This window comes from Aplidium turbinatum, chromosome 15 (assembly GCF_918807975.1).
Source record: "Aplidium turbinatum chromosome 15, kaAplTurb1.1, whole genome shotgun sequence".
NCBI classification, from domain to species: Eukaryota; Metazoa; Chordata; class Ascidiacea; order Aplousobranchia; family Polyclinidae; genus Aplidium; species Aplidium turbinatum.
In genome coordinates, this window is record NC_137486.1 from 14,144,932 (window position 1) to 14,170,748 (window position 25,817).

General features: G+C 36.8%; 2 protein-coding genes across 3 annotated transcripts; both read left to right on the top strand.

Moving 5' to 3' along the window:
• Positions 1-185: 185 nt before the first annotated feature.
• Positions 186-25,778, top strand: LOC145784112 (potassium voltage-gated channel subfamily A member 2-like). Of its 2 annotated transcripts, XM_082595867.1 has the most exons (7): positions 186-297; positions 8,013-8,125; positions 8,472-8,674; positions 20,145-20,326; positions 20,941-21,613; positions 24,264-24,786; positions 25,697-25,778. In XM_082595867.1, exons 1-6 carry the CDS (start codon positions 266-268, stop codon positions 24,738-24,740), a joined length of 1,680 nt encoding a protein of 559 aa, XP_082451993.1. In that variant the 5' UTR covers positions 186-265; the 3' UTR covers positions 24,741-24,786; positions 25,697-25,778. The 2 variants fall into 2 exon arrangements, with proteins under 2 accessions (XP_082451993.1, XP_082451992.1); XM_082595866.1 differs by lacking the exon at positions 25,697-25,778 and having other exon boundaries at positions 24,264-25,551.
• Positions 12,068-16,403, top strand: LOC145784111 (zinc finger MYM-type protein 1-like). The gene is made up of 3 exons (XM_082595865.1): positions 12,068-12,197; positions 12,794-14,490; positions 14,712-16,403. The coding sequence occupies exons 2-3, from the start codon at positions 12,966-12,968 to the stop codon at positions 15,338-15,340; spliced, it is 2,154 nt and encodes a 717-aa protein (XP_082451991.1). The 5' UTR covers positions 12,068-12,197; positions 12,794-12,965; the 3' UTR covers positions 15,341-16,403.
• Positions 25,779-25,817: the final 39 nt, after the last annotated feature.

The window sequence follows — 25,817 nt, forward strand, 5'->3', positions numbered from 1 at the left end:
AGCAACAAATGATAGAAAAACCAGGTGTTTTTTTACTTTTTACTGCTGAAACAACTTCATAGTTTTGTATCGCAGAAAGTAATCGCTTTTATTGCCAAGCTACCGCGAATTGTAATTGTTAAAAATTTATAGTAGGGGCTAGCTTGTAACATTTAGTATGTTGTACTTTCCCCAGCTGCTTTTGGAAGGTTTTGAAATTGGTCGTTGGTTTGATAAACTAAAAATCTATTTTCTATTGAACACTGGTAATTTTGAATAAAACGGAATGGAAGGAGACGTGAATGAATGCGGCAGAAGGTAAGATGCTGTAGCCTGCTGGTTCAAATTTTTCTTTTGTACGTTGTCGTACAAACGTAAAAGAATGTGCAATATGCAGTTGCATATACTGTACTGTACATGCAGGCCTACTGTACAGTGCAACCTCAAAGAGTATTCTTGCAGGAGCGCATGTAATATGACGTACTATATAAAGAAAGATAAAGCTTTGGTGGACAGCTCACTTAGTTGTACCACAGACATATAAAACTGAGTGATTAATGTTACTCAGTTTTATAATATGTTTGTGGTATTCAAAATAAAGACTAGCTTACAGTCACAAAAGTCAGCTTTTCTGATATTTCTGATCCCTGTAGTTGGTGCCCCTGTCCTGCCAAGACACAGTGTTGAGTTTTCGGTAGGGGTTATACCAAGAGCTTGCAGGGTGTCCGTCAGATCACTTCTATACACATTGACGCTTTACCACATGGCTCAACCAACATGCAGAGGGGTCATACACAGTGGCGACTGGTGCTGTTTGTGAGCAGTGGGGCTGCAAACGATTTTGCGTGGGGTCCGGGGGTCTCCCCCCAGAAACATTCAAAAAATCGCATTAAATTTGGTGCGTTCTGAGCATGTTTTTACCCCAAATTCTGAAAAAATGCTATCAAACTTTGTTAAAAAGTTGATGTATTCCTAAGCTGCATTTAAAAAAGCTAACAGTATTGCTTTGGAGACAAACTTTACTAGTATTGAGCTCAGTCTTGACTAGCCTAGCCGTTGCATACAAGGTCAAGTGATTTTGAGATGCCCTAGCACTTCCTATAACCTGTTGAATACCCTAACTCTACAGCTAACACTTCTACATTCATGGCTCATCGCTACTCTGCGAAATAATAACTAACTTTAAAAAGTCTGTAAAGTTATTCGGTTAGGTGGGGCTGTTTTCCATGCAGCCTCAACAGATTCAAAAATTGCTGTAAAATGCCAAAAGAGGTGAAGATTCAAGGATAATTAAAGCCAATCTAAAGCCAATCAGAGCGCTTGAAATCCAGAATCTCGGGCTGCAAAGAAGTTTGCCCAAAATCGGTGTTGCCAAACGAAACTTTTATTATTTTAATTTTCGATCCGAAATTCTTAAGTGAAAAAAGTAGCCGGGTCGGACAAACACAGAGGAAAACATATTTTCCCTCTTCTTTCTTTCAGGTGGGGCGGCAGCCATGCAGCCCCATGGCACGAGCCGCCACTGGTCATACATATCATCATGCTGAACGCAAAAAAAAATATTGTTTTCACTCGAGGACAATCAAACCTTTGGAATAAAATTTAGTAGACATTGCAAACAAAAGTTGAAAATAAGATCACCTATCCATGGATCTTACCTTACGGCTATTGGTTTAAACACTTAAAGTGTGTTCAGAAAGTACTTACGCAATTCTGTCACTTCAATCCTTCCGAAAAGACCTGCAAAGAATATTCAAGCGGTTTAAAGAGTATCCAAAAACAGATCCTCCCAAACGTGGTTGTAGATCAAGTGTTGGCATAGTAGAAGCTTTTCTATTGGCAAGTGGTTTCGTAGATCCATATTTCTATTAGCTTGACTAAGTTGACTTAGAAACTCAAACCCCACGCGTTTTGTTTAACCTCACAGTCATGAGTCATCATGCCAATATTCTATTTCATGCATGGCCAGAGGGAATTATCTAACTACATGCCAACGAAACCTATGCTATTCAACATCATCTGTAATCTATATTATGTGATGTAAATCACTTCGTGTTATATATTTTTTCACAGACTCACTAAAAGTTTTTCTGTATGCAGTTCGGTTACGCTAATTAAGTCATTTCTTTTAACTGTTTAAGAGCAAACAAGGAAACAGAAGACATTCAGGATATTTTATGATTGAATGCAACAAAGTAGGCTAAACTGCACTCTTCTTTGTTAGAACTTTTTGGTGTGGCGGAGTTCTATCGTTTTACCCTCTTCAGACTGAGGATGTCCCAATTATACTACGTGACTACCAAAAAGTATTCAAAGCAGTCGCGCTAGCACACTTTTCTTTCCAAGCATCATATTCGTAACAATTAAATTTGCATTTTTAAATACAAATGTTGATTTGCGTGGGTAACTTGAAACGCGCAACTGTGTCAAAAATACTCCGATCACCCTTTTTTTACTCCAGAGACCTTCAAATTTTTCACAAAATTTTCTGGTAACAGTGGAAGCATATGCTTACTGTTGTGATGTATTGCTTACTGTAGCAACAATTATCTTGAAAACGGGAAAAAATAAAGGCTGAATATTGACTACAACAAAAACCTTTCAATTTCAGTCTAAAAAAACAATTATTTTGGGAAGTTTGGTTGAAAAGTTATGAGTTAGAGTTAAAAAAAAGGCTCTATACCAAGCAATCCGCCATCTAAAAAAATATGCCAACTCAAAAAAGTTCAATTCGTGGCATAACCTTAAGCTTGGCAACTGCTTCTATTGTGTTAATCGAGCAAATTACTAAACACATTTGGTCGCTTTAGTGGAGTTAAATTTGCATTTTCGGACAACCTAGTGAGTGGTCAAGATCTGGAACCAAGGCGGTTATGTTATTCTAACAGAATGTAATGTAGGTTATCACAGAAAAAAGTCAAGACCGCCATGAAGTAGCCGTAATAACGTTGGTGTCTGGGTACTTGGGTGGTTCCACTGGCCCACTGGTTCCACTGGTCCAACCGGGGTTCCACTGTAGTGTATGTGTGAAACCGTTCCTTCTCTTCTTTAGCTTCTTCATGCTCACACGTGTTTAATTCTTACCATAATGACAACTAATAAACACCTTCGTGATTGGCTAAACTTATGTAAAATTTCAGGAAATTTCTACCGCTTTTTTATCAATTAATAACATAAAAAAAACATGTTTATCAGGTTTGTGCAGCAACTATACAAGAGCATTCATCTTTATAACGTAGATTAATCAATGAACGTAATCTTGCAAACTACTGGATATATGCCAAAACCTTGAGTTAAACAAAAAGATAAGGCCACGAGTAATGACTCCACTTGTGATACATGAATGTTTGATGACTATATTTCATTTCAGTACGTAAGAGCGCAATTTTGCGATGCAAAAACAATTAGCAATTACATTATTCGACATAAGAATTCTTCTAAAAACGTTTAGACTTTTAACACACTTGCAAAATTCAAACATTTCTTTTTTCTCCATGGCAAAGTAAAAGATAATGCAATGTAAAACTAAGGTTTCAAAATAAAGTTACAACACAGCCTTCATCACTGTTATGTACTGTTTGTCCATCTTTTTCAATCATCACAAATTCTTTTTGACTAATGGAATTAATATCTTATGTCTCGTAGGCTACAGCTCAAGTGAGCAAAGCTGTTTATATTTAGCCTTCATGGAATTTTTACAATTTCTACCCGTGAAATATTTCTCGTACTTTTTTTGATAATAGTAATTGATCTGATAAAAGTTTTTATTCTCCTTATAGCCTAGGCTACTGTCTGACGTCACAAAAGATTAAAAGTGCACTTACGTACTGGTGATACATTTAAAAAGTGAGTAGTGTGACAGTTCTCAGCCTAAACCGCGTTTCATCGTTACCTCCTTTCAACATCTCATCAAACCGCTATAGTATTTCATCTATAGTTGCTACAGTGTCGCTGTTTTGTTAATACTTTTTAAAAAAAGCATATACTGCTTCTTCAGTGGCATACCTGAAAAAGACATCGTGCCAAAGCAATATTTTAATACTTTTTGAGGTTTATTTTAACTTTAAAAACGTTGAATAGTTTTGTGAACAGGCAAAAGGTATATTTGATGTCGACAATTAATCCAAAAAATGAAGCTACAAAATCAATCCATAGGTGGATTTACGGTAATGAAAACTGACACAGCGTTCAAGCAATTCCCTATTCCCAAAGGCTCATCTTCTGAAATCAATTTCGTGATAAAAGCAATCATGAGACAATCCCAGAAAGTAAGGATCGATTAGATGTCCAGATTGACCTGTTGTCATTAGCTTAACTTGAAGACGATTACAAAAAATAAGGCAGAATAATACATTAGCTATAAGCATATCATATGTTTGTGATTGAAAATCAGGACGCTTCAGAACAATCACTTGTGGTGAGCTCTAAATAAGTCTTTAAGACAATTTTTCAGTCACTTTCAAAGCAGGTTTCATTGCCCGTTTCAGATTTCCAGGATATAAAAAAATTCTCTAATTTAAAATTTTTGTCTTCAAAAATCTTGAAATTTCTCAACTGGTAGGCAATCAATCACCAATTAACCCACCACTGCACCAGTTGCCTGCTACAATGGCGTAGGGCAGCGGTTCTCAACCTGTGGGTCGCGACCCCAACTGGGGTCATTTGAGGCCTTCTGAAAAGTTTAGAATTTCATTAGTTTAGAAATTTAGAAAGTTAACCTTTAACAATGGGCAGCTCACCACAGAGTGCATCGCGATTTTACTAGAGTCTAGTAAAAATCGCGATTTTACCATGGTTTGTCTAGTCTAGTTACTAGTAACTAGACAAACCAGACCACCCTGGGCAAAAATAATGCATTTTTTAAGCAAAAGTTGGACTTGAGGTCGCAATTTTTGTTGAAATTTGTGAGAAAAAAGTTATTTTCCTAATTTACTTGACACACCATTTGCCCTTACTAGAAGCCCATTCACCATCAAAGTTGAGGACGTTTCTGAGAATGCACAAGAGGAGTTCGTTGAACTCATTACCAGCGATGCAGCAAAAACAGATTTTTCTTCAATGTCAGTTACCAAATTTTGGATCAAAAGTTTGCAGTCATATCCCGTTCTGTCTGAGATCGCATTGCGCCTGATTTTTCCTTTTCCAACAACATACCTTTGTGAAACAGGCTTTTAAAGCTTGTTGAAAAGGAGCGATCTTCCTGGCGTCAGCACTACCTGACTACTCACTATAGAACAGCGAGCATTGTGTTTCGCTAACCATACCGGTGTAGCCTCCACACTAGCCATCAAGACTTTTCCAAAAACATGTGTTTCTCGGCAGTCGAGTGTAGCAGGAACTCAGCGATAGACACGTGTTTCGCCCATGAGGCTGGGCTCATCAGTACCGCACCACTAGTTCCACTAGTTCAACTAACTATGTGGCAGGAACTAGTGGTGCGGTACTGATGAGCCCAGCCTCATGGGCAAAACACGTGTCTATCGCTGAGTTCCTGCTACACTCGACTGCCGAGAAACACTTTTCAAGCTTGTTGGTTATCAAATCTAAATACAGGAGCAGACTTGATGCAGAAGATGATCTGCGTTGTGCTCTTGCAAAGACTGCTCCAAGGATTTCAGATCTGGCTAAAAAGAAGCAAGCACAGCCTTCTCACTGAACAAATTGTTGTGTTGATTTGTTGTGTTGTTTATTTATTTATTTTGAAGTCAAATGTAATATATAGCCTTGTAGCCTACTAGTTAGCTCCAAAAGTGCAGTGAAGGAGGATCAACCCAACTAATTTTATCCTTGGGGTCACCGCAACTTGGCAAATGTTATCAAAGGGTCACGGCACCAAAAAGGTTGGGAACCGCTGGTGTAGGGCGTAGGCTAACAATTGCCTTCACATACGAACAAACAAGGTCACGCATCACTCTTCCGAAAGTTAGCTAAATCGTTAAACAGACAGCCTTCCTTTCAGTGACTTTTAGCCTACCTAGTAAACAGAATAATTCCAGAAAGATGATTATGATTACGAGAATATATATGTCTTGTAACTGAGCATGAGCAGGACAGTTTCATCTTGATTCTTTTCCATACTTCTAGGGAAATTGAATCAAAGATCAGGCCGGATATCGTGGCCTACAGTTTTGAAGCTGTCACCAGGTGCTTTCACTTACGGGTAGCCTAAATTTCACAATTCAGTTTACTGGGCATACAACAGTAGTTGAAACATCTTCAGAAATGCATGCAAAAATGTCAGCAATGCGTTTCACATGAAGGACTTCAGTTTAAAAATAAATACAGTATACCCTTCAACACCGACTGTTGCTTTCTGGCAGTGAGATACGTCAGAGGTCTCGTTTTTTTTGCAAGTAACTTTAGCAAGAGTATGACGTATTTCTTGCTGTTGCTTTCTGGCAGTGAGATACGTCAGAGGTCTCGTTTTTTTTGCAAGTAACTTTAGCAAGAGTATGACGTATTTCTTTCTGTTGCTTTCTGGCAGTGAGATACGTCAGAGGTCTCGTTTTTTTTTGCAAGTAACTTTAGCAAGAGTATGACGTATTTCTTGCTGTTGCTTTCTGGCAGTGAGATACGTCAGAGGTCTCGTTTTTTTGCAAGTAACTTTAGCAAGAGTATGACGTATTTCTTTCTGTTGCTTTCTGGCAGTGAGATACGTCAGAGGTCTCGTTTTTTTTGCAAGTAACTTTAGCAAGAGTATGACGTATTTCTTTCTGTTGCTTTCTGGCAGTGAGATACGTCAGAGGTCTCGTTTTTTTTTGCAAGTAACTTTAGCAAGAGTATGACGTATTTCTTGCTGTTGCTTTCTGGCAGTGAGATACGTCAGAGGTCTCGTTTTTTTGCAAGTAACTTTAGCAAGAGTATGACGTATTTCTTTCCAGTCAGGTAGGTTATTTGTCTTTTTTCTAATCAAAAAAATCTTTAGGAATCGAACACAGAGTCCAAAATTACATTTACCTCAAGTTTGGGATCAATACATTTCTTAAATCGAGTTACCCCCCAGGCAACAAATCAGGTATTTTTACATTGATTCAACTTCTTCAAGCGTTGAATCAATGTAAAAATGACTGGCTTGCTGACTAGGCTTGCTGACATTTTCGGTCAAAATCGAAGCAACGTAAAAGTTTCACAAATTCAATTCCAACTGTCTCCCCGGTTGAGTATATTCAATGTACGATTGTACTCATAGTTGCAAGGCACTTCGTTTCTGCTTGGCCAAGTGGACTTTTTTATCCGTCTTAAAATCTATTGAGTCGGTGAAGAAAAACAAATAATTCGTATTGATTTTACAACTGAAACGAAGCTGAAACTAATAATTCTAATAAATAAACGAACATGGTTCTTTTGTATCGCAATATTGCAAGTTGGATCAATACGTGTTTGGCAAAGATAATAGTCTTTCTTTATTTTGGATCCCACTACGTTTTCATTATCATATGTTGGTTTGTTGTCAGAAATTAGTTTTCATGGTTGCAAAATTGCCTGCGGAATAATTGCAAACTCAATTCAAATTTCCGACAAAGTAGCAAAACAAAAACACAAAAGAATTGAACTTTGCTGAAGACATCTCAAATAAATTTATTTCAGATGAAGACATTCACTTAATTTGTTATATAGAAAACAGTTGTTGGCATTGTAGAATACCAATAGCGGTGCACTTGTCTCTCTATCTGCAATAACCGCATTTTAGCCATCAATAATTTAAGGCTCATCGTGCTTTAGAAAAGTAGCTTCTCTCATCGCCCGCTTAACACATTCCATCATTTTTTGGTCAATGCAACGTCTGTAAAAGTCGAATCAACTTAGAAAGTGAGCTAGGGTATTGACCGCACCTGTTATAATATGGAGAGTGGCTAAATTTTTTGCTGCTTCCAATACTTCCTTAATTAATTCTATTGAAGGCCCTCTAAATAATGCAGTTGAAGGTAACATACACCATTCCAAGGAAAAGAATGCTTTTTATTTTCAAAGAGTTTGTACATTGTTCCTTTCTTTAAAAACAGCGTGTACTAATATTAATGAGTTTGTTACAGGAGCTCTTATCCATCTCGATCATTCCAGCTACCGCAGGAAGATGGAAGCGCTCCACTCCTGTCAACTTCCGTCTGCCGGAACAACAGCATCTACTCCCCAAAATCAACAATATGTAAATTATCTTTGTTTAACTTGAAACAGTCAATGAGATCGTAATTGGTAACTCAGAGTTGGTCAGGGCGGATTGTTCAATTCGGCCTTAGATTAAGATAGGGCTAAATTTGAACTTGAGTTATGATTGTGGATATATTGATATCGTAATACTAATATTGTGCTAGTTTATAATGAGTGACAGATGTTTGAAATTTTTTTATTTTTAAATTGCATTGGCGTCTTCTTTTATTTTCTTCGAAGGCTTGTTTTCCTCCGATTTTACACGATTTAAATTTTAAGAATTAGAAAAAACATAAAACTTAGTCTTAATCAGACTACCTCTTTCATTGTGAGCATTGTTTTAGCTGACGATGCTTGCTGTAACGAACGCGTCACCATCAACATTGCTGGACTTCGGTATGAAACAATGGACAAGACACTGAGCCATTTCCCCCACACTTTGCTTGGAGATAAGGCTAGGAGGTCTCAACATTTCGACCCAATAAGAAATGAATATTTTTTTGATAGAAACCGGCCTTCGTTTGACGCAATTTTATATTATTACCAGGTACGTATCAATTGGTAAAATTAAAATGCTCTTTAAAATTAATTTTAGTTGAATATTATCCTTCTTCATCAGAAACAAAATACCATGTACTGATCTTCATTTTCACAAGAACGCAAGACTCTTTTAATCCATTTCAAAGATTTCATTTTGCTTCAAATATTGAAAATGGAAAAATTTTACTTTGAATCCATCTGGAAGTTTTTTTTTGTTTTGTTGGCTTATGCCTTATGCAATTGACCAAACAAACCTCACATTTGAGCCATGCTCGTCATCTGTCTGGTACGCTTTTTTTTAAAACTGAGGCAAGTTAAGTTTGGTTACTGTGAGTGTTACTAGCAAATGAGCAATGTTTTATATATATTTCTTAAGTGGCAAATTTGACGCTCAAGTATTTTTCTTCGTTGTCTCTCAGCAATTTATCTGCTCATGTCAGTTGACTAGTCATTGGTAGAGGGCTTGTGAACTTTAACCTTCTTTGAAACTTTTACCCCTTTTGTGTGATGTCACGACTTAATCATAATATTAAAAAGTAATAAGATTAATATTGATTCAAGTATAATAACATCGAAAATAAGTGGAAGAAGTTTGAAGTACACACGCTCCTCTGGCTACTCTACGAGTTGGAATATCTGTGTCATAAGCCTATTTGTTCTTGTAAATATCATTGGGCTTCAGCGTAGATATAGCATAGCTCTTGGAAAAGTGAAGTTAAGGAAAGAGAGGTTGAAAACTTTTAGACCCTTCAATGAGTTTGCCGTTTGAGTGTGAATTTCGATTGAGGAAAGTTCTCCTTACAATCAATTCCTGATGTAGAGGAACAACTTTTTTCTTCCTCTTTAAAGTAACGGCCTGCTTCATGCTCACTTTTAGAGGCCCGAGGCATTGCAGAAATTGGCAATAACGAAAAGACATTGGCTTGTATAGCAGATACACAAAACATACACAACATAAGTGCACTGTGAACACCAGCTACTACATGGATTTATTAACCAAGTTATGAACCGAAATAACAATTGCACTGGTTGCAACAATTGGAAAATATTGCTTGAATTGCTGCCTCATCAGCAAGAAGAAGAAGATAATTGTGTTGGCCTAATTATTTACAACAACGATTCTTAAACATTTGATTGAGAATTCGTTACAGTGCATTTTCTCAGCTGAGCCACCGAATTGATGAAAAGTAGACTACAAGACAGGTTTGCGAGCCACTTGTAAAAGTAACGAATACTTTGGAACAGTCCTAAGCACCAATCGACTGTTACAAGCGTTGTAAGGAAAGAGTTTCCAGTCTTGAAATCATCAAAATATTAAGCAATCTGTGATAAGCTCGTGGGCTAGGTTGAACCGTTTCACTTGCTGGATTTGGCCCTCAGTCCTCAAAAAATAACCTAAAGGACTGCCAGAGAAAGCAAATTACAAAACAAATTATGGATTTTTATATTAGTCTATATTAAAAAAAACTTTTTTTAACCAAGTCTTGCATAACTGGAAGACAAATTATTAAAACTCAACAATGCTAAACTGTCTTTGATGAAAGCTTTTATTTCTTGCACCTCGACGTTTCGATTTTTTTACTTCACAAAATCCCTTCCCACCAGAGGCCGATAGACGACCAATCGAGAAATACCAATGAAAAAATCCAAATGCCACCAGCATGCTCTTCATGTACGTAGATTATTTCAAATATTTTCAAAGCAAAATGCGGAATATCGATCTTTGTTTTAGATAACGCTGTACGTTCAAAGAGTTTTTGTACTTCTGTAATTGAATTATTATGGATTATTCCGCTTTGTACACCTAGAAGGCAACTGGCCTTTTTTGGCTTTTGGTTTACGAAACAAATAAGGTAAAGTGCCAATAAATCCGTTACATTTTAAGTAACAGAAAAAGCTAATGCATTTTATTTCTTGTAAACGAAATACCTGCTTTGGGTGCTTGTTAAAAATAACGTCAAAGCCGCATTGATTGACTTAGAGGGTTTCAAAAGGAATGAATTCTAAAATGTCCAAAAGTTCTTCTACGTGTATTGATTAGTATTACTTACAGTAGCCAATATTATGTGTTTTGCTTGTTCTTAATATGACAGATTGACAGACATATAAGTTGGCATTTAGTGAGTAGGGGAGATGTGGTACCAATCAGTGGCGTATATTCAGGGTGTGCAAGGTGTGCACTGCACACCCCAAGAAATCCAAAAAAAAAAGAAAATTTCCATCGGTTGTCGATGTTCTTTACTTTTCTGATATTCTAACATCTTGCTGCATGCTGATTGCTTTCTTTTCAATTGCAAAACTCGTCCCCTTCTAATTTTAATACTCCAACGTTTGAGGTCATTGCCTTTAATTTTTTTCGGTCATTACCTTTAAGCTTTAAGCTGGGTGTGCACTGACACCTTGGCGAGTGCTATTTAAAATAAACAATTAAGAAAAATGACGTCACACGGCAGCTAAAACAGCAATGGTTTTAGTTCAGCTAGGGTGTGCACTCGCTGATTTGCACACCTTGGCGCGTCATTGGGGGAATCCCAGGCAATAGCAAGTTTTAGCTTGTTGGATTAGAGTTTGAGCTATGGTTTGAGGTGATCAGAGTTGGAAACAAGATAAGATAAAATGTTTTTTATGCACCAAGTGCCAGTAAATTAGGACTAGCTTGTCTGAATCTGCAACAAAGCTTATGGCAACAGCCAATATCATTGATGCACCATTCTAAAACAACATATCTAATCGTTTTGTAATTGGAGTGTTTGTATGTTACTGGTATTGTACCGTACCTTATTGCTGAAACACCTTAATTATGTAGCAGGTGCCAGCTGACTCAAAGTCGCTTTCTGTGTCTCCTGGTTTGTCTCACATTAATTATTGCCTATGTTTGTTTCGTCTTGGGTGTACCACCGGTACGGTATATAATATATATATTAAAATGTGAAGCCAATGAACAAAATGATAGCCTACCGGTAGGCTACTGATAATAAAAAAATTGGCTAGTGGCTAAAGCTGCGTTTAGACTACATGCGTTTTTACTGCGACAAATCGCATCGCTCGATACATTCCACGCGAGTGTATTGGAGCGCTTAGACTGCGTGCGTCTTGTCTGCGGTGACATGCGGTTTGTCGCAGACATTTGGATGGGCTTTGACGTACCGTAACGCAATGCATCCTAGTATACGTCAGTCTAAGGTAGCCTATGTTTGTGAAAAGACGTCAAAGTAAGCTACTTTGATGTGAAGTAATGGCAGAAAAATAGCTTTCTACTGCAAAAGTAAGTTATTAGGCAGATTTTAGCCAGAAATAAAGGCCTTTTGCAAATGTTTTATTGTATTTTTAGTCAAAGTGGATGCCTTCTAGAATTCAAGGCAATTTTGTGTGCCAAACTTAACTCTTGTTTCATTCATCTAGCTCTACGCCATAGTTTGAACTGCATTTTTTTAAATGCATTGTTAGCTTTCAAGCCAGTGATGATTTTGCAGCAATCTTGATCACCATCTTTACTGTGGCAAGCCTTGGAAATTTACCGGTACCAGTAGGTATGTACAAAATGAAAATCAATCAATCATTGGTTTATTTTTTGGTATTACAGTATATGTACTGAACTGAGAGAGGAAGGAAGCAAAAGATCTTATATGAGGTCAGCTTCCATCCTGTTAATATGTTACAGGAGATGTTACCAATAAAAATTAGTTTAAAAAAAAGAAGTTTGATGCATACCGGTACTGTTTAATACATAGGTAGCCTACCGTACTTGAATATCAAGTGACTACTTGAATATCGAGTTACTAGTTAATGTATTTTCAAATTGTGAGGAAAATGATCATCTGAAATGCACCAACTACCAGACCTATCATACTGTTAAGTTTGTAAAAAAAATATTCTCTTATATTATTCTTATATAAAAACATACATACGTACTAGTCAGAGAACATTGCATAGATATAGACAACAACATACAGCTGCTGTATTCACTATCTGCAAATGGACATAAACATCATAATGGCATACTTAGATAGGAAATTGTACTTTGTGGACAAAAAAATAATTTCTTTTTAAAGTTGCCCATATTACTATGAACATAAGAACTATATTTATGTGAATCCCTGTTGATGACAAATTGATGTTTTTTCAGATAGAGCTGCTGTGGAGATGCATTGACTCGTATAAACTTTAAATCCTTGACTTCCAAGATCATCGGTGCAAAGTGCTGTACCAGGATAAAGAATTTGAACTAGTCATATCGTTTGTACACTCTACAAGTATAGTAATTTCAATAATATTAATAAATTCATAAACAGTTCAATATGGCAATTTCTATATCATCATTGTTGGAAAAATCATTTTCATCACGATCATTTGATGAAAAGCTTACCATTGTAGAGAAAGGAAAACCAAAACCCGTCATGCCAAATTTAAAAACAAACAAGTGCAAACAAGGAACAAAAACAACAGTGCGCACATTTTCTACATCCAGATTTGAAGAAATATCTTGGCTGACTGGTTGCAATATAAAGAACAAGTTGTTTTGTTGGCCTTGTATTCTGTTTTGTACTGAGTCTTCAATTTGGAATAAATTGGGTTACTTTGATCTCAATCATTTGACTGCCGCTGTGCGAAAACACGAGACCTCAAAAAGACACCTTGAAGCTTTCTTCGCTTTAAGTACTTTTGGACGACAACGAATAGATACTGCTTTAAGTAATCAGAGGTTAGAAGAAGTGTCTCGTCATAATGAGAATGTAAGAGCAAACAGAGAAGTTTTGAGAACTCTGATCAATGCAACTTGCTTCTTAGCAAAGCAAGAGCTACCTTTTAGAGGACATGATGAGTCTGAAACATCCAACAATCGAGGAAATTACATTGAGCTTCTTGACTACACAAGAGGGTATGATGCAGTGCTGAATGGCCATCTTCAAGCAGCCACAGTGTTTAAAGGAACTTCTCCAGCTGTTCAAAATAGTTTAATTAAAGCCATTGCTGATGTTATGCTTGACACGATCAAAGAACAAATCGATGAAGCAAACTTTGTTTCTATCATTCTTGATGAAACATCAGATATTTCGACGAAGTCACAACTTTCGACAGTAGTTCGGTATGTACACAAAGGAAAAGTTTATGAAAGATATTTGGGTTTCACTGACGTAAGTGCAGATCGTACTGCAGTTGGATTGATGGAGCATGTTGAGAAAGTTGTGAAAGATTTCACACTGGAAGAAAAATTGGTTGGACAAACCTACGATGGAGCAAGTGTAATGAGTGGACAGCTGAGTGGATTGCAAAAGCGAGTTTTAGATAAGTACCCAAAGGCCTTATTTGTTCATTGTCATGCTCATGTTTTGAATTTAGTTCTTCAACAAGGCCTTCAAAGTATTCGACAGTGCCGCATATTTTTAAAAACTCTTTCTGGCTTAGCTGCTTTTTTTACTAAATCTTCAAAACGTACCCATGCTTTAAAGGAATTTGTGCAGCGTAGATTGCCAACAGTTGCTCCAACAAGATGGAATTTCACCTCACGTTTATCTAGCACTGTCAAAGAATACAGATCTCAACTTAGTTTATTTTTTAATAGCATTGTGGAATCTGAGAATTGGGACAATGATGATGTGGTGAAAGCAAGAGGATTTTTGAATTTTTTGGAAGAACCTCAAACAGTTTTTTTGTTGCATGTGTTTGCTCAAATTTTTGGACTGACTGATGTTTTGTATGATATTCTACAATGCAAATCTTTTGATGTCATGTATTGTAAAGATAAAATTGATGAAATCCGTGTCAAGCTCCTTGAGGAAAGAAATACTGGTTTCAACTGTATTTGGGATTCAGCTACTTCAGGTCAGAAAACTGTTATATATATATACAAGAATTAGACTAAACTTCGATTACCGTACTGATAATGTATATTATACATTTTAAAACTGACTACCTCTCCTTATATTATTATTAGGTAGGCTGTAAGTAAACTAGGTACTTACCCTGTATGTTTAGTTTGAGACAACATGCTTTTGTTTAGATTGACACAGTCACCCCAGTAAGATTTTCCATTTTTATTTCAGACTCAAGTGATGATGGTCCATCCAGGCGTCCAAGACGTAATCAAGATTTTGATAATGAAACTAATAAAGTCATTTATTCATTGCTCTATCAGGATATAATCGACAGTGTTTGTTGTCAGATCGATCAAAGATTTACTGCTGTCACAAAATTCGAGTTTTTTCAACTGCTGTGCTGTGACAAGTTTCCTGAATTCAAAAAAGAATTCCCTGACCATTTAATGACAAAATTACAAGATATATATGGAGGAATTTTCGATTATTCTCGGCTTAAATCTGAACTTCAAGTTGTGTACTCGCTGCCAGAATTTTCGCAACAAACTGTTCAAAACATGTATGAGTATGTTCATCAAAACTCTTTAAGTTCTGGCTTCAACGAATTGTTTAACTTAACGCAGCTCGTACTTAGTATTCCCAGCACTACAGCATCGGCAGAACGAAGCTTCTCAGCTCTAAAGAGAATACATACCTGCTTGCGTTCCACACAAGGACAAGAAAGACTGAGCTCGCTCAGCTTGCTTTCAATAGAGAAGGAACTTTTGCTAGAACTGAAGCAAAAGCAAGCTTTCTACGACGATGTAATTCAAAAATTTATTGCACAAACAAGAAGAATCGAATTATGCTATAGATGAATTTTCCTTCTGTAGTCGAGGTGTTAAACATTTTCGTTTTTACTAAGTAGTACGGCGGATAAAAGTACAGCCGACCAACATAGCAATCGACTTTCTTGTTTATTACACTGGTCAACACAACTTTTCTTGCTTGGAGTTTTTTAATGGATTTAGGGTAACTTTGAGGTGCCGAATCTGACCTCAGTTTTTCCTGTCACGTCAGGTTCGTGAGATATGATAACAGCAAATTGTTACTTTTGTTAAAAGTGGAAGATTTGACGTTGCGTTTATTGCTCATACACATTGTGCTATATCCAGAAATCCAGGTCATGTAGTACATAAGTAGCTGAAATACACCCACCCACTATAATTTTGATACCAATTTGTTTTCTAAGCAACATTATTAACCATCCAGTAGTAACAAGTCAAAAGGGAGGCTAAAAGTATAACTGACCCCACCCCCGTCAATGTTTTGCATGAAATCACAAAGATTTAAACAGGCTTATGGCAATGCTTGTTCAGTAACCTTATTTAAGCTGTTTTGGCCTATCTAACACTAACCTTTCGTTATAGCACTGCATATGTTGGTGGTAAACGCAACGCCAAATCTTCCACTTTTGACAAAAGTAGCAATTTGCTGTTATCATATCTCACAAACCTGACGTGATGGGATAAATCTGAGGTCAGATTCGGATTCAGCACCCCAAAGTTACCTTAAATCAGTTCTCAAAGCCTATGCAAAAAAAAATGTTTTTTTTGTTGACCAGTGTTATCGAGTTGCTTTGCTATTGTTTTTTATTTTAACTTTCACCTGTTTTTTTTTAATTCGCTTGTACATTTCTCAAGGTGTTGCAACTGAACTGAAGTATGTGACTTTAGAAATGCAACTTAATGTTTGATATTAAGTCTCATTCAATAGGCGCTGTCAAATACATATCTATTTTGTATTCTTCTCCATTCCGACAACATTAGTTTTGTCAATTCTGTTCATGTTCAGAATTTGTGCTGAAAATGCTCTCAGAACGCACCAAATTCAATGTTAAATTTAAAAATTTTCTGGGGGAGGCCCCCCAGACCCCCCGCTGTTGCTTTGCCGTCACTGAACACCCTGTCAAAGTGGTCACGGTACGCCACTGGTACCAATGAACACCCATTTTTCTGATCCTTGTTAAACACTGAAAAAAAGCCAACAGCACTTTGCTTATTTCACAAACGAAGCGTTATATGATGAATTTATTTTTAATCAAAAAAGAAATTTTCATTTTTCATTTTTTAGTCATTAAAATAATATATTTGAAAAAACAAACAAATGTTCATTGGTCCCCACCCTGGTGGGATTAATGAACAAGGTGGTGGGATCTATAAACAAATACAAGCCAACGTCAAACCTACGCAAGTTAACATCAAACATTGAGATTTTACAATTAACAAATTAAAACATAATAAGGTACAAGCAACTGTTCTTATTTAGACAAACAAACTGTTCATTTCGTATTGAATTTTAGCAGGTCCACGGGGAACCTCATAGCGTTGGCCAGTCTGTTGGTGTTGGAACACGAAGAGGGATTAGGCAACACAGTAAGAACGTCTTCATTCGAAACGAATGCCAGGTCTTCTGTTTCGGGCAACTTGAATCCATTTTTTACTTTCCTGTAGAAAGATACTTCAAAATCGTTATCGTCAATGGTCCCACTCCGAAGCCTGTTCATTGGTCCCCTTGTCAGCCATGTTACATAAAATGAAGTCTGTAGCTGAACCTGTTAAAGTTTATTCCTTTTCAATTCCTATAAGAAACTATCATTCTAATGTTATCTACCCAGCACACTAAGAAGGTTTTTTTAACTTACAGTCAGAGAGTAAGAAAACTTTTCCTGGCACCTCTAAATTTTACTTTTGCAACACAAAACTAAAGTAAGTGGATTTTTTTCTCCTACTAATTGTCGACCAACTTGCAAAGTAACTCATATCTACACGTGGAGCAGACCGCAAAACCACGTGACAGTGACCAAGCGTATCACTCACACACAAAAAAGAAAAAGGCATTGTTCATTGATCCCAACCTGGTCATTGGTACCACATCTCCCCTACTTCAAGCTCTTTCTACACTATTTTGATAAATCCTAATATCTGCAACAGGAGTCAGGAGGTTACAGCAGCTGCTCTCATATTTAATTATACAAGTAAAAACTTTTAGAATTTGAAATTTACTACTGTGCTGCCAAGGAACAGAACTTAGACCATATTATCAACGATTGTGCCACCTCTTGTCCAACAAATGCAGCTCAAAGTCTGGTATGACAAGACCTAAGACTGGCTGCTTTCTAACTAACTTTTGGTTGTAGTTTCAGAAACAGGAAACGTCACCAATTTGAAATTGCGAAAGCATAAGCCCTTGGCCTCGCAGGCTCAAACAAAAAAAAGTAGGCTTGGATTCTGCTAGGAAAGCTAATCATGAGACTGGGAATCCATGCGATGCGAGTTGAGTAGGTTACAGTAAAAAACTATGGAAGAAGTAGGTGATAAATATGGAGACTCTGACCATAGGTATTAAAAAATAAACATTGCTCAGGTCATTACCAAGAGAAATGGATGTAAACCGACTACTTTTTGAGAAAATAATGATCGTTAAGATATGACATCAAAGACTAACTGATAGAAAATGCTTTGGTGATCTAAATTGCAGCCAAGGATATGTTACCATCAGAGAAAAAGAAATTACCGAGAATGAGTGAAGCTCATCTGGAAGGCAAACCAATTCAGAGACAGAAAATTTGTTCTACACAAAAACTATTCCAATTTTACGCACAACGAATTTTTAGCTCGGTTTCTTGATTTTCAAACCATCCTGATTACTATATGTTGTTGGGGTAATAGGATCCTGTTAGTTTCGTGTCAGTTGCATCAATTGAAGATAACATTTTCCATCTCACAAAAGCAGCGTATAAAAGGATGTTTGGAGACGTTAACCAAATGGAACACAAAGCCACAGCACTATCGCGAGTACTGGAACGCTATCTTTTGCTATCTGGTCAAAAATACAAGCGTTTTAAGCCCAAGATGATTCAATAGCTTAATTTTGTAACGGTTCGATACCAAAGACTGCTAAAGGTACGACCATACAAAGCGACGTATGTTGAAAAACAAATATTCAATAAACGCTTTCACGAAGACTCAAACCTCAAAACGCAACGTAGGTTAGATGAACGGCAAGTGGGCAATGAGGAATTTAAAAGAAGACAATAATTGCAAAAAAAATAAAACATTTTGTGAATTTATAAAAAAATGACCGTGTTTTGAATTGAAATATACGCTAGCCTAAATGTACATCGTACAAAATACCCACCAAAGAGTTGAGAAAGAAGGAAGTCATTGGACTGTGTATTTTCTAAAATACCATGCAAAAACATGTAAACCAGAAATGTATGATACATTTTGTAGGGAAGCTTAAAACTCATGAAAAAAATCAAATTTGATAGAAATCCACGCCTTATCCAATATCCACATCCATAAATTTTATTTGTATAATAAAAAAAAAATTTAAGCTTTGGTCATGATGGCCAGACGATTTTTTGGACTTTTTAAGCTTAAATCTGTGCATACGTGTACTGACATCATGATTCATGACATACAGTGTGCTCTCTTTACAAAAATCTTCAATTTTTTTACTTTTGTTGACAGGAATCATCGGACAAATTCAAAAACTACATGCTTTTGTATTCGTACTTCACAAAATAACAACTATGTATTTCACACAAATTTGTTACTTGTGTAGACCAACATTGTTATTGTTTTTTTTTTCTAAATAAGGCTTAAGACATCCTATATTTCAATCTACGTTGAGTCGAAGCATTTTCAAACTGCTAAATTAAACACAATTATCAAAATAAATGGTATTTCATAAGCTTATTGTCTGAAATCAATTACATTCCAAGGACTGAATACGTGGAGTACCGCTGTTCTTAGCAACTGACTTTTTTTGCGTTTCAAAGTGAAACAAAGTGTTAGAAAAGTATCCGTAAGTGCAGTGAACCACTTATCCGATGCGCGGTGTTCAAAAGACCCAATTTTAGGCTCCGAGAAAACCGAGTGCGGTTACAAGCTTTTAATAATTCAAAAGTTAAGCTTGTACGAACGTAGTTTGATCATCGATAACTGCAAAGTAAATAAATTGTTTTTGTACTCAGCAACGACTTTGTTGCTTAGGCATTCTCACAAGCCTAAACATCTAACACCACTTTTAATCCCACCCACACGATGATACTATTAATATTATAATCGCTTTCTTTTAAAACCCTATAAGGCAACTACTAGAAGCTACTACTTATCTTCTGACGGTACAACTTATCTTTTGACGATCTGCCAAGAACAGGAAACTTATCTCGCTATAATTCACTTGCCACTCATTACATGTACATAATTCTACCAGTTCCATTAATTGGTTTCACTGAACGTATTCGTTCTTATTTTGTTATTAACAATCACCTTTTTTCTTTGTGATATTAGAATTCATACATACAGTACCATATCATACATCACCTTATCCGCTAACTAACTAACTAACTCATTTTTCTTCAATAAAAAGCTTAAAGCTTCCGTAGTTTTCAAATGTTTTACGTTCCTCCACATATTGATTCTTCAGTCCTTCACATCACTTTGTCAAAAGTATTTTACCCGTGATACTTATTCTGTTATAAGCTTAAATCGGCTTCATAGTTTTTATAATTTTTTTGTATCTTACAGTGCATTTTGAGCCATAGATGAGCAAATGGTTTGTGTTTTTTTCTCTGTATGGTGACTAAGCTTTTATGTTTTTTTACGTGTTCAGAGCGCCGGTCGGCTACGGAGGCCTGTAAATGTTCCGGTTGACATTTTCACAGAGGAAGTCAAGTTTTATCAATTAGGTGAGGAAGCACTTGACAAGTATAAAAACGATGAAGGATATATCAAAGAAAAAACGAAGCCCCTGCCAACAATGGAACCGCAAAGGAGCATTTGGTTGTTGTTTGAGTAAGCTGAGGCTGCAGTTGTCCTACGATTGTATTCATTTCGAAACAAAAATTTATTGTAGCTCTTTAGCCTATTCAGTTCGTAAGTCATGTCTTGTTTTTTTTAATTTTTTAATTTTGTTTGTGTTATTAAATGATAATTTAGAAAAACTTTAGTTGAAAATTAGAAAAGATTGATCTTGGCTTTAGATTGTGTCATCGATTGGAAAATGTCAAAGTTTAAATTTCAAAAACAAAAGGTTTAACCACAAGTTAACCATCGTACAAATAAGTTGAAAAAGACGAACATTTTTTGTGTAGTGTCATTCACAATCTTTAACCGGATAAAAAAGCTTTTCTTTTTTTTTGACAAAGGAGCAGCCCCAACCTTCAAAAGTTTCGTTACAGTGCATAACAATCTTTCAGCAGCAAACCTTATGTTTTATTTTTTGTCGTACAAAAAGTCTTTATCAAAAACCTGAAGGGACAAGTTCACAAGAGCTTCATTTGCATAAAACATTATTTGTAGCCTACTTCACCTTTGTTTATCTGTATCTTTTTATATTGCTCTGTGGATGCCATGTTTGCATTGATTTTAAAGTCAAAGATTTTTATCATTTTCTGTTTGGCTTTCAGATATCCTGAGAGTTCCCTTTGGGCACGGTTGGTCGCAGTAATCTCAGTCACCGTCATTATGCTTTCCATCATATCATTTTGCCTTGAAACGTCCTTTCAGTCGAAAAGACAAAGCGAAAATCGTACAACAATCGACAACAGCTCCCACCAATCCATTACAAGAGGAACAAACAACAGCCTGAACAATACAGTTTCCAATGAAGGCAGCCGTTTTGACGACCCATTTTGGGCAATAGAAACAGTGTGTATATGCTGGTTTTGCTTTGAGGTGGTCGTAAGATTTTTGTGCAGCCCAAGCAAGATCAGATTTTGGAAGAATATCATGAATATAATAGACATTGTTGCTATAGCTCCATATTTCATTAGCCTTGCTACAGAAGAGTATCCAAAAGGTACAGAAAGTGGAAAGGGAATGTCACTGGCTATTCTTCGTGTTATAAGACTCGTAAGGGTTTTTAGAATTTTCAAACTATCCCGCCATTCAAAGGGTTTACAAATCCTAGGGCAAACGTTAAAAGCATCCATGCGAGAACTGGGGTTGTTGATATTTTTCCTCTTCATCGGTGTAGTCCTTTTTTCGTCAGCTGTTTATTTTGCCGAGATCGATTCAAAAGATACTAAATTTACATCAATTCCAGAGGCCTTTTGGTGGGCAGTTGTAACCATGACAACGGTGAGTAATTTTTACTGACTGCGATAAAACTTTTTTTCGCGTACTTATGTTTTCAAGAAACGTTTTTAAGATGCCAATGCTACGTATCTGCTAATATCATATACTGTAGAGCGTATTACACAAAAACCAAAACTAGCTTAGCCTATTATGCAGCAACCTTTAATGTTTACTTTATAAATCAATGAATTTGAGCAACTGTGCACCGGTGATATAGCCTACCGCATGTAAAGGAAGACGTTGTGATATTATTATTTCAATGTGGTTGCATGTGAAAAGGAAAGTGATGCGCATTGTCTAGAAATGGAAAGATAGCTTAAAATCAGTGGTGGGCACTAGTTACTTTCAAAGTAACTGAGTTACAGTTACAGTTACTTCGCTCAAAAAGTAACTAGTTTCAGTTACAGTTACCGTTTTTTAAAAAGTAACTAGTTACAGTTACAGTTACTAGCTACAGTTACTTTTCAAAGAAAATGGTTGCATATGAGTACTGATCTACAGCTACTCTTTTTTGCATGAAGTACAAGTTGAAAAATACATGATAAAGGGCAAAATGATACTTTGTTCGTAGCTGTTGCCTAACTACAAAACAGCGACCACTCTTCTAGCTGTCCACATACTATAATGCTTCTAACATTCCATAATCTAACCCCAAAACGTCCGCCTACCAAATATGAAACAATAATCGAAAAAATGACATGCACAGGACCAGTGCCGGTCTTAGGGTATTTCGGGCCCTGTGCAGAATATGCTTTGCGGGCCCCAATGACAATTATCCAAATCATTCAATTTAGTAGCGTAGCTAGGTATTTTGAAAGGAGAGGGGGGTTTGACGGCCGGCGTGCGAAGGCTGACGCGTGTGCACCGAAGGCGACCCCCAGCGGCAGAGGGTCTAGGTGGCCTCCCGCAGAAAATTTTGAAAAATTACTTTGAATTTGGTGCATTTGGAGAGCATGTTCAACAAAAATTTGGGTATGAATATTACTGTAAAATGGTGCTGTCCGGTGGCATAGCAAAAGGATAAGATCATCTTTTCTTTGGCATTTCTTAGAAATAAAGCTGAGTCTCTATGTTTTCTGCATTTTCTGAATTGCGGGGCCCCTAATTTGCTGGCCCTGTGCGATCGCACGGTTTGCACACTTCAAAGACCGGCACTGCACAGGACATTTCTTGATAAGCAGTAGGCCTAAGGGGTGTCAATATTTTTATACGGGTATCTAAAATGAACGAAGAGTCACAACATCAATTTCGTTTCACAAACATCAGTATTTCAAAATGTTGACTGCTAAGTCCAGCTTGGTTTGGCTTCAAAACGTCCTTTCCAAGGGAGAGCAGTCTTTCAACAGCAGCACTGGAGGGGATAGGGGTATTGTATCGCAAGAACAAACGCCTCATGGCGTCATTGGGGAATGCATCAGACGTAACCGCTTTTGTTGGGTTACGTTCGAGAAATACATTTAAAAATTTTGCGCACTCGCTTTCTTTTTTGTGTTTTCAAATAACGGAGCAAAAAAGTCATCTGCTTCATGCCTGTCAACATCAGTGTCGCGGTTGCTTGCTGCATCGTCGATGTTGAAATTGCTATGGTTCTGTAATAGGTTAACAATTTTGAGATGTAGAGCCGTCTTAATTTCTTCACCCTAGTAAAGCCAAGAAAGTCGGAATTGTGGGTGAAACGCAGCAGCTAATCATCAAAGACATGGCCAAATCTGTTTTCCAAAGTTTCCAACAATCTGGTAAGTAATGGCACGCAGACAGCCATCTTGATGCTGTTTCGAAGTTCTTATAGTCTTTTCCTCGTCATGCCCATATATGCATTCTCTTCTGATTGCAGAATGTCCAGTGATTGGCATATTGGTCGCATAACCAGTGGGGTTTGTTTCAGTCTCGGATACTTTAGACAGAAACTTATCCATTTCGACTAGGCTACTGAGTACTGACTACCTCATCTACCTGTGCTCAAAGTTACATAACCACAATCTACAAAAAAAAAATCGCTTTACAAAAAAGGAGAACCTAAAATTTCTAAAAACAGACAGCTTAGTGGGGGAACAAACAAAGGATTGTGGCGTCACAGACATCAATCCTTATAGAACACTGCGAAATCCTACCTCGCAGTTTACGCGGCCTCCTTTTTGTCGATGGTACACCGCAAAATCCTATGTTGCAGTTTACACAGCTCCTTTCTGTACACAACCTCGCTTCTTGTCTCGAATGCCTATAATCTCTTCCAAACAAATAATTTGACCTCTACAAATAAAGTGCAATAAACTGAAAAACAAACGACCAATTTTTGTTCGAGAAATCAAGTAACTGTAACTAGTAACTGTTGAAAAACGCTAAAATAGTAGCTAGTTACTGCTTATCGTTACTTTTTAAAAAAAGTAACGAAGTTACAGTTACAGTTACTCGAAAAGTAACTAGTTATGTAACTAGTTACTTTTTTAACTAGTTACTGCCCACCTCTGCTTAAAATCATCTCACTGCCCACGCTAAAGATCTTAATGCAGGTCTATTTTATCAGGAAAAACTGCTTTTCTCTTGACAGGCCGTTGGTAGTGTACGATATTTACCTATATTGTGTATTGTCTACTCGTATGTTTCAGGCGATAGCTTGTTTAATATTCTTGATGTGTTTTATTCATAAATTTAGGTCGGATATGGAGATATGGCACCAAAGACAGTAACTGGAAAAATAGTGGGCTCCTTCTGCGCAATTGTCGGAGTTCTCTTCATCGCCCTTCCTGTTCCTGTTATTGTATCAAATTTTAATTATTTTTACCATCGGGAAACGGATGCGGATGATCAGGTCAATTATACACATGTTAGCACATGTCCGCACATGTCCTCTTGGGGGAAGCGACCATCACTTTGCAGCTCAAGATCAAGCTCGAAAAGTGGCAGCAAGCAGTCCCTTGCAGCGGAAAATTCTTGCGACATGTATGATACTCCAATCATGCTTCACGACAAAAAAGAGACAAATGTTCTGTACGATATAAAAGAGGCAGATCTGGCTTATGAAACTGGGGATTCGGTGACAATTGATCTACCTTCAAGTCATAATTGCAGCAATAGAAATGCTATTAGTAATAATCATCCTCCCTTTCGGCAATTGGAAACTGACGTGTGACTCTTGCCTTCAACGAATACATAACAGAACGCCAAGACTGCACAAGGTTCTGTTGCTCGAAACTAAACTCAAAATTGTAGAGTACTACGTCAACAAAATTTGATTTGGCAGAAATCGTGGAAAAATTTAAGCTCACCATTTAACTAATGAAGTTTAAGCTACATTGACATTGATTTGAAACAAAAGGAAAAAATTGGATGTTAGAGCATTCATACGAGCGAAAAATGTTAGCATAAATTGGTGTGTAGCCTATAAACCTTTTGCCAAACTAAATTTTGTTAAAGCCATTGGGATGATTTTAGTCAAGCGTTGCTTTCTCATTGAATCTTTGTTCTTTTACAGATTGTATTTTAGTTGTTTTGTTTTTAGTTTTGCTTTTTTTCATTACCATTACTTGCGTGGCACATATTTTCTTGCTAAGTTTTGAAAGCTTTCCTTCAGTGTTTTCTTTTTGTCACAGAAACAGCTTGTATAGCCTATCGTTCAAAGCCTTCTTTGCTGTTCCTGCATGATGAGCACATCCTGCATTGTAAATTGTTAGTGAGAAACTACAAAGTAAAGAACATTATTGTTTGCGAATCAGTTTATCTTGAATTATGCTTTAAAGAAGTTTGTGGTACAATAACAGATGGTCCTTCAGAAATGCCAAAGTTATTTTGTAAATGACGAAATATTATGCCCAAGAAATCAAAGGTTTATTTTCAAACAAAAAAAAAACAAAAAAAACATGCACATAGAGCAAAGATTTGATTGAGAAGAATTCGTCATGTTTTATTTGACCATTGAACTATTTTCTTCTTAAAGTCATAACGCCGATTTTATTGCATTGGTACTTGAATTGAAAAGTAGTTTCAAAAATATACCCTGACAGAATGTCAAAAAATCTATTTGAATACAAGAAGTTCACATTTTTGCCAATCTGCAAAGCAGCAAAGGTGTTTTTTTATTCTGTTTAGGCAGGGAGCATTTTGGCCTGGCGATGTTTAAGATGTTGGGAAATTAAGAAACGTAACTGGACTTGGTATGTACGCGGCTTACTTCCAGAAAAGTTCTCCTTTCAGTGACACCTAACGTATG

Excerpts from the sequence above, each read along its gene's own strand:
- LOC145784111 (XM_082595865.1), top strand. The coding sequence starts at position 12,966 with ATGGCAATTTCTATATCATCATTGTTGGAAAAATCATTTTCATCACGA. Across the intron at positions 14,491-14,711 it reads TTGGGATTCAGCTACTTCAG|ACTCAAGTGATGATGGTCCA; the intron begins GTCAGAAAACTG and ends TTTTTATTTCAG.
- LOC145784112 (XM_082595867.1), top strand. The coding sequence starts at position 266 with ATGGAAGGAGACGTGAATGAATGCGGCAGAAG. Across the intron at positions 298-8,012 it reads GTGAATGAATGCGGCAGAAG|GAGCTCTTATCCATCTCGAT; the intron begins GTAAGATGCTGT and ends AGTTTGTTACAG. Across the intron at positions 8,126-8,471 it reads CTCCCCAAAATCAACAATAT|CTGACGATGCTTGCTGTAAC; the intron begins GTAAATTATCTT and ends GCATTGTTTTAG.